The sequence below is a fragment of the Episyrphus balteatus genome, chromosome 1 (genome assembly GCF_945859705.1).
Source record: "Episyrphus balteatus chromosome 1, idEpiBalt1.1, whole genome shotgun sequence".
NCBI classification, from domain to species: Eukaryota; Metazoa; Arthropoda; class Insecta; order Diptera; family Syrphidae; genus Episyrphus; species Episyrphus balteatus.
In genome coordinates, this window is record NC_079134.1 from 96,131,490 (window position 1) to 96,146,382 (window position 14,893).

Here is a 14,893-nt window from a genome sequence, read left to right on the forward strand (position 1 = left end):
CGTAGGCATCATAGAAATATGATTGAAGCGTCATATAAATGGTGAAATAATAAGCTTTCAGATGATATAAAATTTATTATAAAAACATAAAAAAAAATGGATTTAATGGTGCTTTTTTCATGAAAAATTATTGTTTTGAATAAATTACTCGTATTTTTATACTTTTTGCGCATTGTAAAACTTTAAGCATGGCTTTTTAATGTTGTAATTTTTTTCCAAGAAAAATGATATTTTAAGGTTTCACTTCTACCACGTGTGAATTGCTCACATGATTTTTTTTTTTTAATCGAGTCATTTAACTCGAGTTACTTTACTCAAACTGTTGAACTTTTTGGGATAACACTTCATTTTGTTGCCGCAGGGTGTTTATCTCGGTGTTAAGTTTGTTAAGATCCTCCTTTGTAGCTAGATTTGAGATTGCTTTTAGAAGCTCCACTAGCAGAGAACTCTCAATAATTGATTTAATTTTTTGAAGATCTGCGGCTAAAATGGATATTACGGAATTTATTTTATAAATTTTTGGGGTTCTATTATTTGAATCTGTGCACAGTGGGTCACCTCCCATACAAAGTGCGGTCAAAAATATAATGACCATTTTTTTTTTAATGAAACACCTGTATTATCATTTTATATGATTTATTATTGCAAAAAAATGCATCAAGTCAGTTTTTTTAAATTTTGGTTATTTTCAAGAAAAATAAAAAAAGGTAAAAAAAAAATTTTTTTTGAAAATATAAAAAAAAAATGGTTAATGCCGGAAATGGACCTGCCTGTCAGTCGAGCACTTTACCCTTACCCTCTAGTTCAGTCTTTTATAAAAATAATAGTGCCAAAAAGGATTTTTTTTAGTTTTACGTTGTAATTTTTTTTTCTCCGTGTATCGTCATTTAAACTCGTATTACTCGAAAAGGGGAAAAAAGGGGAAAAAACGGAGCTTTTATTTCGAAAGGTAGGACGGTATTCTTCATTTGAGAACTTAAATTGTAGAGGGCACTCGAAGGCAAACCAACTAAATCTCTAATTTAATGAAAATTGAGCTAAATAAAAATGGTTAAAATTGCTTCGCTAACGAGCCCCATTACAATTAGCCTTAATGTTATTTAACAATATAATTTATGTTTTTAGAAAGTATTAACCTTCTCGTTTAATATCCATAACAATTTAATACTGTTCACAATTTTTAACACCCGCTATCACTATCGCAAGTTCACACCTTATAACTGCAGCGATTAAAAAACTGTACCTTTTTTTATATACCGACTTTGAATGGCTATTAAGAAATGAAAAAAAGGGTGACCGTCAAATTTTTTTTGGTTTTGGTTCGATGGGAGATTGTAGAATGTTGTTTAATCATTGGATTTTAAAAAAATTGACATTTACTTTTTTTATTTTTGACCTATGGCGGGACCCACTGTGCTGTGGCTTGATGGCTTAAGTCTTCTGGTGATGTGTGACAGATTTTTCTTTTTCCACCAGCCATGTGACCGCCCACAAATGAAAATTAATTTTTAGGGAGTTTTAAATTATTTTACCTGATGTTTTTATCGGCAAATAAATGAAATCAAGGTTTGAGTTTTTACGTTAATTTTGATAGTTCAAATGACTTTTTAAATAATAATTTTTACGGGAGCGATAATTCAAACCAACTTTACACTTTCACAGCAGCGTTGCCAGTAAAGATAAAAAACACAAACAAAAAAGAGCATTTTTTAACAAAAAAAAGTATTTATAACTTTTATATGTATAGCGATACAAAAAAAAGTTGTAGAGAATTTTAATGAGAACAATCTTTTCTCGGAAGGTTTATCACAATTTTGATGAAAAGGGCTCAAAACTAAAATTACCTCTTATTTTTCGTTTTTTTTTTGCTTTTTTTGGCTTTTAACTTTTTTAATATTAGTACAAGTAAAATAGGCATTTAAAAGAAAAAAAATTGTTACACTCATGAAACTTGGCAAAAAGTTTGCTTTTGGGATAAGAACCAAGTACAAAAAAGTCTATAAAAAAAGTTGGGTGGAAGGGTGTTTTTTCGCGGACAAGAGGGAGGGGGTGAAGGTCAAAAATATACTGAAAAAATTTGTTTGTCGAATATCATCATATGACACATGTTTTCAAGGTATTTTTTGATGCTGAATCTAATGACATAAAAATAAAGTCAATACGATTGCTCTAAGAGAAGTTATAGCCGATTGAAAACAAGGGTGATTGTTTTTTTTAAATATACCCATATTTTCTTTACTTCTAAAAAAAACACCCTTTCACATAAAAAAAATTTATAGACTTACATTATTCGTAATTCCCATTGGAAAGATAACATATTTAATGAATTTCGTAAGGGTAACATTTATACCATTGATTTTATCAGACTTATCGCGGATTTTTCCCTATTTCCCAAAAAAACACCCTTTAAACTAAAATATTTGTATAGACTGTTCGGGTTCTTGGTTTCTGTTATAAATGAAACATTTTTACTAAATTTCATTGGTGTAACAATTTGTTCCTAGTTTTTGTGGTATTAATTCCGAATTTCACAATTTCTTAGAAAAAAACACCCTTTCACTCAAAATAATTTTGTACACTTTATAGATTCTTAATTCTTATACCAACCAAAACATTTACACCAAATTTTAAAAATTAATAAAATTTAAGTCAGCTGTTATGATACCTTCCTCACACACAACTTAGCCCATCAAAAACACACCCTTTCACCAAAAATAATTTTAAGAACTTTGTGAATCCTTTGTCCCTGCTTTATCTAAAACCTTCATCCCGAACTACATCAGTGTAGCATGTTTTTCCCATGGGTTTCGGTTATATTTTACCTGTTGAAGTCAAAAAACAAGCACCCTTGTTTTCAATCGGCTATAACTTCTCTTAGAGCAATCGTATTGACTTTATTTTTATGTCATTAGATTCAGCATAAAAAAATACCTTGAAAACATGTGTCATATGATGATATTCGACAAACAATTTTATTCAGTATATTTTTGACCTTCACCCCCTCCCTCTTGTCCTCGAAAAAACACCCTTCCACCCAACTTTTTTTTATAGACTTTTTTTGTACTTGGTTCTTATCCCAAAAGCAAACTTTTTGCCAAGTTTGATGAGTGTAACAATTTTTGTTTTTATTTCTTGATTTTATGTACTATTTGTACTATATTTAGAATATCCAAAAACTGTTCGTAATATAAAAACGCGAAATTTAATTGTCTAAGTTTTTTGAACATACAACTTTTATGTAGGATTAATAGAAATCGAGATATTTAACAAAAACTAAAATCCAGGTAACGAAAGGTAGTTTTTACGAGTGTGAAAAATCAGGGTAATGATATCAATCCAATGGTCTATCGAATGAGCAAACAAAATTTGGGGGTGGTACAAACTGCTGGGTCAAATTATAAATGCACTCGACTACATAGGCAAATTTTGGAATCGCAAAAAATCGAACTACCATACAACCATTTTTGTATTTTATTTTTTTTTTTTTTAATTAAGAAAAATTTTCAAAAAAATAATTTTTGGACTTAAAAAATATACCTATTATTTTTTTTTTTTTGAAAATTTGTTTTTATAAAAAACTTTTTAAAAAACTCACATTTCGAACATTGATTTTCAAACATCGTGTTCAGCATACTCGAATTATCTTTAGTAGATATGAGAGCCCTCTGTCGGTTTTTTGAACTATCACAGTGTTATTATTGTTCTTTTTTTAAAATTATTTTATTTTAGAAGTGAAAACTATTTAAGTAACGTAGTGATTTGAAACACGATGAAACGAAAAAACGACAGGAAAAATCAATTCGATATAACTTTAAACTATAATTGTACAAAGTTACAATTAATTTCATATTCAAAATCTTTAGATAACGGTAAAAAGATGCTTTTTTTCTAAACACGTAATATCTTCTGATTGAGCACATACAAATTTGATTTAACCTTAATACGCATGCTGATATTGTGACCTTTCATTTGATGTGTCACAAATAACTTTAAAAGCTCTACAAGTTATACAATGTTAAATTGAAAAACTTGAAAAATACCTCAAAGCACCTGTGGAGATCTGTTGCCGATGACCAGTCACCAGTGTAGGAAGTACTGTAATCTCAGTTTAAAATTTCGATATGGTTGACTTTAAAAAAATCTTACTTTTTCGTAGGCATCATAGAAATATGATTGAAGCGTCATATAAATGGTGAAATAATAAGCTTTCAGATGATATAAAATTTATTATAAAAACATAAAAAAAAATGCATTTAATGGTGCTTTTTTCATGAAAAATTATTGTTTTGAATAAATTACTCGTATTTTTATACTTTTTGCGCATTGTAAAACTTTAAGCATGGCTTTTTAATAATGTAATTTTTTTCCAAGAAAAATGATATTTTAAGGTTTCACTTCTACCACGTGTGAATTGCTCACATGATTTTTTTTTTTAATCGAGTCATTTAACTCGAGTTACTTTACTCAAACTGTTGAACTTTTTGGGATAACACTTCATTTTGTTGCCGCAGGGTGTTTATCTCGGTGTTAAGTTTGTTAAGATCCTCCTTTGTAGCTAGATTTGAGATTGATTTTAGAAGCTCCACTAGCAGATAACTCTCAATAATCGATTTAATTTTTTGAAGATCTGCGGCTAAAATGGATATTACGGAATGTATTTTATAAATTTTTGGGGTTCTATTATTTGAATCTGTGGCTTGATGGCTTAAGTCTTCTGGTGATGTGTGACAGATTTTTCTTTTTCCACCAGCCATGTGACCGCCCACAAATGAAAATTAATTTTTAGGGAGTTTTAAATTATTTTACCTGATGTTTTTATCGGCAAATAAATGAAATCAAGGTTTGAGTTTTTACGTTAATTTTGATAGTTCAAATGACTTTTTAAATAATAATTTTTACGGGAGCGATAATTCAAACCAACTTTACACTTTCACAGCAGCGTTGCCAGTAAAGATAAAAAACACAAACAAAAAAGAGCATTTTTTAACAAAAAAAGTATTTATAACTTTTATATGTATAGCGATACAAAAAAAAGTTGTAGAGAATTTTAATGAGAACAATCTTTTCTCGGAAGGTTTATCACAATTTTGATGAAAAGGGCTCAAAACTAAAATTACCTTTTATTTTTCGTTTTTTTTTTTTTTGGCTTTTAACTTTTTTAATAGGTATTAGTACAAGTAAAATAGGCATTTAAAAGAAAAAAAATAGTTACACTCATGAAACTTATCAAAAAGTTTGCTTTTGGGATAAGAACCAAGTACAAAAAAGTCTATAAAAAAAGTTGGGTGGAAGGGTGTTTTTTCGCGGACAAGAGGGAGGGGGTGAAGGTCAAAAATATACTGAAAAAATTGTTTGTCGAATATCATCATATGACATATGTTTTCAATCGGCTATAACTTCTCTTAGAGCAAGCGTCATTAGATTCAGCATCAAAAAATACCTTGAAAACATGTGTCATATGATGATATTCGACAAACAATTTTTTTCAGTATATTTTTGACCTTCACCCCCTCCCTCTTGTCCGCGAAAAAACACCTTTCCACCCAACTTTTTTTTATAGACTTTTTTGTACTTGGTTCTTATCCCAAAAGCAAACTTTTTGCCAAGTTTGATGAGTGTAACGATTTTTTTTTTAATTCTTGATTTTATGTACTACCTGTACTATATTTAGAATATCCAAAAACTGTTCGTAATATAAAAACGCGAAATTTAATTGTCTAAGTTTTTTGAACATACAACTTTTATGTAGGATTAATAGAAATCGAGATATTTAACAAAAACTAAAATCCAGGTAACGAAAGGTAGTTTTTACGAGTGTGAAAAATCAGGGTAATGATATCAATCCAATGCTTTATCGAATGAGCAGACAAAATTTGGGGGTGGTACAAACTGCTGGGTCAAATTATAAATGCACTAGACTACATAAGCAAATTTTGGAATCGCAAAAAATCGAACTGCCATACAACCATTTTTGTATTTTATTATTTTTTTTTTTTTTTAATTAAGAAAAATTTTCAAAAAAATAATTTTTGGACTTAAAAAATATATTATTTTTTTTTTTTGAAAATTTGTTTTTATAAAAAAACTTTTTAAAAAACTCACATTTCGAACATTGATTTTCAAACAATTTACTGTCATTAAATTGATTACTTGGCTTGGAATTTAAAACCAGTCTAAACGATGTTTTTGTACTTTGAAAATTGTTTATGTTTTTAATGAAATTTATAAAATTAAATTGGAAATATAACATAAAACCTAATACGCAGATCGAGCTATTTGTTTTCTCCACTTTTTTCCGTGTGTTAAATTGTGACAGATACAAATTTTTTAACTGTTCTATAGTAAGAGCGTTACTACCACTGATATCAATTTTTGATAAAACTCTGCTGTCTATAAGGCGCATTACTCCTTGGTAGCTTTTGGGTGTCACCCCTAAATGGGTGACACCCGGGGCGGTCCGCAACCTCGCTTCACCACCGCCAACACTACATCTCTTACGCTTTCTTTTTCATTAAGTTTATTAACATACTTACATATATGTGGATTATAATTTAACAAAATCTAGTGGCATTTTTTTAAACTATTAAACCTATTTCTTTTTGCATGTACTGCTTATTTAATTAAAATCCTTGAGCTTGTGTACTTTTTTATACCACAATTCTGTCTTATAAGTCTTGAAATATTTATTTTCTGTTTATATTTTCCAAAAGGTACGTCCTACTGATTCTGAAAAAGAAAATCGTGACAGAAAATCTAAGGAAGATAAGGACCAGAAGGGTGGAAAACTCAATGATGAAGCCAATGGTCTTTACTAAATGAATAACAAATAATAACGTTGTGCTTATGTAGTTTATCTTTTAAGGTAATGATGTTTTAAATGATTCCCACCAATCGGATAAGTCTTCAGGAAGAGGACGAGTAAGTTGTTATATATTTTTTTTATATTTTTAGTTAAAAAAAAAAACCTAAGCGTAACAATGAATTTCGATATATATAAATAATAAGTTGATGGCAATACGTATAATATAAAAAGCAACGAAAGTCGTGTGTCTAAATATCACCGTTTGGGATCACTGGCATTAGATTAAATACTTTATTATAGGTTTATTTATTTTTGTTTTTAAGTTTAATCATGGTTTTACTTCTTATGTATCGCTTATGTTCTGCAACTATACTAGAAGTTTCAGAAAAACAGTTTATATTTCCTTTTTTTTTTGTTCGCACTTGTTATCTTAGAGGAGGTATACCTAGAGACCCGACCCCCAATGCATAGAGGCATACATAGAGGAAGGAATACCTAGAGAGCCGACTCGTACCCCCCTTGCCTAAAACACCCGCAAATTTAGTTTCAGATAATTGGTATACATCTCTCTTATTTTTCTCTTGTTTTCCTATCTATGAATACGTGTGAAAGGTAGGTGCCTTCACAAACGGGTTTGTGTTTTGAATTTAATCATGATTTGGTTTGTGTATGAACTTGATTGAGCTATCTGAGCTTAAATACATTGTATATTTATTCCTATAGTACTCTCATGAAGTAGAATTTTCTGTTTTTCGCCTTAAATCGACTTTTTTTTTCTAAACAGTTTTAAACAAATGGAATAGATAAAATTCTATAAAAAAGAAAGATTTTTTAAAAAGAAATCTATAATTTCTGCAAAAAGTGGGTAAAAATAGTGATGAAGAAAATGCATTTTTATAGTATTTGAATTTATGTTTCCGTAAACATATTTTTGACAGGTGACATTTTCTCAATATCATGCTTTAAATTAAAATTTTAGCCACGATTTTAATTAAATATGCTTCACAATAATAAAAAATGGCATCACCTTTAAAAATATCTGTAGATAATTTAAAAAAATTAACTCCTTTTTGTGCGATGCAAACTGAAACATAAGGGCCTATTAAAAACAGCTGTGTTTATATTACCTTCGATTTTTTTCAAGCTAATAATTCTCTAAATTTCTTCGTGACCCTATTTCTGCCCTTTTACACTTGCTTGCTTTTTGCATTGAACTTGTTTAAGATGTTCCGACAGAAAAGCATCATTCATCAATGATAATGCCTCATTTGTTGAAAATTCCAGTGGTTTAGTGGTTCCAGAGGATCAGAACTTAATCTTTTATACATTTTGATCCTTCACTCAAAGAACATTTCGATAAATCCTTTCCGGTATTATTGGAATATGCTTTTTTTGAAAATCTTGACTTCATTTTGAAAAGTGAAAAAATTTGTATGGCGGTCGAGAAAACGCAAGACATGTAAATAGCTATTCTTAATTACAACACTCCACAATACATTAATTAATTAATTTCTGACCGCAAAAATGCGAAAAAATTACTTTTACCTCTATTTGAAAAACAAAGATATTTTTTTTTGCACTTCCTAGCCTTCTTACAGAATTTATTACTTTTTAAATAGTTGCAATGGTAATTAATAAATAAAAATTATAATACTTTACCTCCAAATGTAGATTAACAATTAAAAAAAAAAAAACAATTACAACAATAAAACTACCACAGCGTTTTTAATCGTCAACCAAACTCAAGCGAAAAATAGAATACTTTGTATTATCTCCATCCAACTGTTGACAAGAACCAACTTTCAAGCTTAGCTTACGCTAGTCCGAGATGAAAACAAAAAAACCAAACATGAATTACAGTTACCCATTGTATTGAGAAGCTCATCTCATTATTTAAGGTGGCAAAACTTTTTTTTTCTATTTTGTCCAGTTAGATTGGCGAATTACCGCACTGTGCATCGGTGGGATCGCTAGTTTATTTTATATTTGAACCTTATGCAGGAAATTGAAATGCAGATCTACCAAAAGATGTCGCTAAAGTATTTTCTTCGATTGATAGTACTATAGAAATATATATAAAAAGGTTTGTGCTTCGAATTTAAACCTGATTTTGGTTTGTGTATGAACTTGAATAGCTTAAATAGCTCACTGAAGACACACACCTTTCAAGAAATATGTACAGAAATAAAAATAAAGGTTCGTGTTTTGAATTTTTTATTATTATTTTATGCATTTATTCGTCAAATTGAGCACTTAAATTTGTTTGAGCAAAACTCCACAGTTGAATGTGTTGGTGCCATTTAAAATGCACGGTAAAACTACCAGATATAAGCACTGTGGAGTTTTTTCTCTCATTGCAGCTTGTAGGGTGGAAGAGAAAAACCAACGAAGTCGCGTCTCTAGGTATTCCCATAAACAAAAAATACCAAGACTGGAAACTCGGTGGTCAACTGACGTTTGCCTACAAGCTGCGAGGTGTGGTGAATGTCGTGAACTTATCGTTGTGTTCGTGTCCGATGTGTGGTGAATGTCGTGAATCTATAAATGTGTGCGTGTTAACGTCATTTACCAACGTGGTGGCTTTCACATATATTCACAGACAACACTGTACACAACAGGGTTTTGGGGGGAAAGACGTACGAAAGTTTCCAGTCTTGGTATTTTTTGTTTATGGTTATGGAGTAAACGTTTATATGAATCACTTAAGAGTGGATGTCCCCGAATGACGAACTCAGACTTCATGTAAATGAGTTTGTGTGTATTAGTGACCTTTCTTCGCCATACATCTCTCACGTTCAACGTCATCTCAACTCAGTTCTCTCTCGGTATCTTTATTTGCATTCTCTTTCCCTTTCTAGAGAACCAAAGTCATAAAATTAAAGTCTATTTAGGTAGAAAAAACAAATCAGCATCAAGGAAATAGCAAAAAAAAGGGTTGCAAGCCTTGCAAGTGTATATTGCGGTTTTGCTTTGCGCAACCGAATTCACTTGTGTTTTCGTTTTCCGTTGGTTTTACCATAAACAAAAAATACCAAGACTGGAAACTGAGCGGTCTAATGACGTTTGCCTACAAGCTGCGAGGTGTGGTGAATGTCGTCAATCTATCGTTGTGTTCGTGTTAGATGTGTGGTGAATGTCGTGAATCTATAAATGTGTGCGTGTTAACGTCATTTACCAACGTGGTGGCAATCACATATATTCACAGACAACACTGAACACAAAATGGTTTTGGGGGGGAAGACGTAGGAAATTTTCCAGTCTTGGTATTTTTTGTTTATGGGTTTTACTCTATGTGCAAGAGTCATGGTAGGTATATTTATGAAGAAAAAAATGGTATGATATTCAGTGTTGAATTTTTCTATCTTTCTGCGCATCTATGTACCTACATCACTTGGTATTCTATATAACTTTTGCAAGCATTCGTAGGCGCATTAATCTAATCGACTTTTTTTTATCTTTGTTATAGTATTCAGTGATGATATTTATTTTAGTAGTTTAAAAACAAATTTTTTCAACATTTTTTTTGGCAAATAAAACGTTTATTTTTTAAAACTATTAGGTACATATTTGTTTATTTATTTGAATGTTTTTAACTTTTTCTTTCGAATTTGTACATAGATTTATATATTATATTATTAATTGATATTATTGTTATTCATATACAGGGTGTCCCAAAAGTAATGGATCAAACGAAATATGCAGATAGGCCAACTTTAGGGCTCTCAGAATTTGGTAACTTGTTCATCCCAAATCCTTACGGTTTACAATTTAATGCAGTTTTTGTGAATTATCGAAAAATCTCGACTTTGCAACAGTATTTTGCTTCCTCCGGTCATGATTGATTTTTGTTTTTTACAATTCTTTCACTAAAACATTGCCTAATAATAAGAAATAATTATTTAATCAAAAATATTTTTTATTTCATACGCCATTTTGCTGCAAATTATGTAACAGTTCCATGTTTTATAAAAACTCAATTTCTTAATTTTATTTGAGAGGAACATCCCGAAAAAAAATTGTATGGTGTGATACTGGTTTATTATTTTAAAAACTTGCCGTGTTATTGCACTTTTCAAAAATGTATAAAAATTTCCAAAGTTCAAATTAGAACGAAAGATATTACAATTTTAATGCAAAAAAACAGGGGTTTTCAGAGCAAAATAACAAACAAAAATCGAGGCTTTTATTCAAAAAGAAACAAACAACAGTCGAGGAAATGTGTTTATTTTTCTTTGTTATTTTTCTCTGAAAAGGCCTGTTTTGTTGCATTAAAATTGTAATATCTTTTGTTCTAACTTCAAGTTTGGAAACTTTTATACATTTTTAAAAAGTGCAATAACACGGCAAGTTTTTAAAATAATTAACCTGTGTCACACCATACAAATTTTTTGCAGTGTGTTGCTCTGAAAAAAAATTAAGTAATTGAGTTTTTATAAAACATGGAACTGTTAATTAATTTGCAGCAAAATGGCGTATGAAATAAAAAATATTTTGATTAAATAATTATTTATTCTTATTAGCCAATGTTTTAGTGAAAGAATTGTAAAAAAACAAAAATCAATTATGACCGGAGGAAGCAAAATACTGTTGCAAATTCGAGATTTTTCGATAATTCACAAAAACTGCATTAAATTGAAAACCGTAAGGATTTGGGATGAACAAGTTACTAAATTCTGAGAGCCCTAAAGTTGGCCTATCAGCATATTTCGTTTGATCCATTACTTTTGGGACACCCTGTATATATGTATACTTTTCTCTTCAATTAAGTTAGATAAAATAAATAAATAAATATTTTTTGTTTTTACATACGAAATTATAATAATAATTTTTTGGATTTTAATTAGTTTTGGTATAAAAACAATACATTTTATTTCATTATTAACCCCTTGTAGCCCCATGTGACATATCTGTTACAAACCAACAAAGGTCCCACAAAAGTTGCAAAAACTATATTTTTCTTCTTTTGAAGCTTATAACATATTTTTTAGATATTGCTTTATCGAAATAGTATATCATATTTTCAATAAATGACACCAATAGTTTTTAACTGGCAGTTAAAGTTGAAAGTTCGGCTTTTTTTGAAAACAAGCAAATTTGTGTAAAAACAACGAAATTCAGAAAAAATATTTTTTCTGCATAAAGTAACGGGGTTTTATTTTTGGATTTTAGTAATCCGCCTAAAAACAAATATTAGAAAGTTTTTTGCTTCAATTTTTGCATTTATCTACAAAAATAAATTATTTAAACTTATTTTTTTACTCCTTAAATTTCGAAATAACTAAGTAAATAATAAAGATATTGAATTTTTAAAAAATACGTGTTTTATTATAGCTAAAGGCTAGTCGATTGACATTATTAATTTTAAAATTTCCGATGTTGGGTTACAAGGGGTTAAAAGTAGGTACAAGATACTCAATAGTTTATTTAGAAAGGTGATAAACATAACAAATTCCTTATAACTAAAAAAACAAAAAACAATTTAAATGTTAGACTGCTTTAGATATAATATTACTGAATATTGAAAATTAATTTGAAGGTATGGAACGAAAAAAGAAAATAGTGTTACAGATTTAGAAAAATACACATAGTTTTGAAAAGTAATAATATTCTAATAGAAAGTAGATCGTTTGCTGTTATATTACGTATTCCATACCCTCATACTTCTTGGAATCCGTGGATCACATAATTCCAATAAAAAATGATTATTATAAAAATTTAGTAGTTTGTTTTTTATTTTGTCCTCCCAAAATGAGTCGTCTTTTTGTATTTTTATATAAACAAAATCGCATGATGTCCATTAGGGTGGGTCAAAAAAATCGAAATTTTTTTTTTTTGATTTGGTACTCCGAAAAATCGATTGCTAGACCCCTCTAGAATATACACACCAAATATGAGCTCTTTATATTAATGGGAAGGTCCTCCGCTTTGCAATTTTCCATTTTTACATCAAGCTTCTACTAAAAATAAATAATTTTTTTATTAATTGACTTTTTAGCAAATTTCTTTTCATATTCTTGTAGGAAATTGAACGCTCTACAAAAAAGGCCTTATAAACTTTTTTCGTTTATCTAACCGTTGAATAGATATTTGAGGTCCAAAAATCGAGAAAATCTTTAGAAATTCGTTTTTTGTTCTTAATTTTGTAACAAATTGAAAAATTATAATGATCAAACGCGCAAGACATATTCTTGTTGGAAATTGATTGTTCCACAAAAAAGGTCTTAATAACTTTTTTCATTAATCTAACCATTCTAAAGATATTCGAGGTCAAAGTTAAAAAAAAATATAAAAACATTTTATATTTTTAAAAAATTTCTAATTCACTGAAACTTCATTATTTTCAAATTAGCAAGATATATTCTTGTAGGGGCTTAAACGTTCTACAAAAAATTCCTTGGAATGAAATTGATTGCTTTAACCGTTTAGAAGATATTCGTATCCAAATCGCAATGCATACGGGTCATAAGAAAACTATTGAAATCAGTGAGCATTGGTTTGGATACGAATATCTTCTAAACGGTTAAAGCAATCAATTTCATTCCAAGGAATTTTTTGTAGAACGTTTAAGCCCCTACAAGAATATATCTTGCTAATTTGAAAATAATGAAGTTTCAGTGAATTAGAAATTTTTTAAAAATATAAAATGTTTTTATATTTTTTTTTAACTTTGACCTCGAATATCTTTAGAATGGTTAGATTAATGAAAAAAGTTATTAAGACCTTTTTTGTGGAACAATCAATTTCCAACAAGAATATGTCTTGCGCGTTTGATCATTATAATTTTTCAATTTGTTACAAAATTAAGAACAAAAAACGAATTTCTAAAGATTTTCTCGATTTTTGGACCTCAAATATCTATTCAACGGTTAGATAAACGAAAAAAGTTTATAAGGCCTTTTTTGTAGAGCGTTCAATTTCCTACAAGAATATGAAAAGAAATTTGCTAAAAAGTCAATTAATAAAAAAATTATTTTTTTTTTAGTAGAAGCTTGATGTAAAAATGGAAAATTGCAAAGCGGAGGACCTTCCCATTAATATAAAGAGCTCATATTTGGTGTGTATATTCTAGAGGGGTCTAGCAATCGATTTTTCGGAGTACCAAATCAAAAAAAAAAATTTCGATTTTTTTGACCCACCCTAATGTCCATACACCAAAAAAACAATGGGATCGTTTTGTAATGTGCAGTTGTCCTTGCACTTGATAAAAATAATCGTCGTTTTTTTTTTGTACAAAAGTATCTCCGCTTTTCTGAAGATATTTTAGTTTTTTCTTTTCAACTGCATCGCTTATAGTCAAGTTTTTGACTGATGATGGGCATTTGACTTCACAGATGCCATCTTCGCCTACTAAGCGAAGTTTTTGACTGGTCATATTTCTCATAAGTTTGTTTTGAAAAATTATACAAATGAGGTAATTGAGAAGCAGAATAGTTGTGCGCGATTTCACAGAAAAAGACAATTTCATCTATAAAGTCAAATTCGAAAATTTAGATTTTTGTATTATAATGCGAATAACATTACAGACTGCCTGTCTTTCCAAATTTTGTTTTCATAGAAAAAAATATATCCATACAGTTGCTCAGAAGAATACCTAACATGCAACATCATAAATTTATGAAAGAGATAAATAAACCAGTTAAAAAAAAAAACAAGAATACAAAAAAAAACTCGTTTATCCTATTCCATATACCTACCACGCAACACCAGATACCATACATTGCAAACGTGCGAGAGATCCATTTCCTGTATCCTCTCATTTTCGCGAAAAAAATACAACAACACTTTGCATGCACTTAGCCTGGCGCCAATCCTTTTTTATGGAAAAACCTATGTACAAACAATATGTAGAATGCAGATACCTAAGTTCATCTTATTCTTTATACCACCAAACAACCACTCGACAGAGCGAGTGCGAGAGATCATGTAGAAACAAAATAGAAGATAATAAAGAGAGAGATACAACTAGCGCCAGCGGAATTTGTTTGAACTACAAATTCCAATACATACGCATTCCATGAATTTCTGAGGAAAAAAATGGAAAGTAGACTCTTTTTCAAAAATTAATTGTAAGAAAACTATTATAGCAATTCT

At 29.5% G+C, this 14,893-nt stretch overlaps 1 protein-coding gene across 9 annotated transcripts in view; it reads left to right on the forward strand.

The window, feature by feature from the left end:
• Window positions 1–14,893, forward strand: part of LOC129906160 (protein 4.1 homolog) — a 232,518-nt gene that overhangs the window by 182,806 nt on the left and 34,819 nt on the right. For 8 of the 9 annotated variants that reach the window (XM_055981817.1, XM_055981821.1, XM_055981819.1 and 5 more), the window contains 2 exons: window positions 6,711–6,804; window positions 6,863–6,918. The exons of the other annotated variant lie outside the window; for it this stretch is intronic. In XM_055981817.1, coding sequence (XP_055837792.1) covers window positions 6,711–6,804; window positions 6,863–6,918 — 150 coding nt within the window. The remainder of the gene's footprint in view (window positions 1–6,710; window positions 6,805–6,862; window positions 6,919–14,893) is intronic. 9 annotated transcript variants of the gene reach the window in all.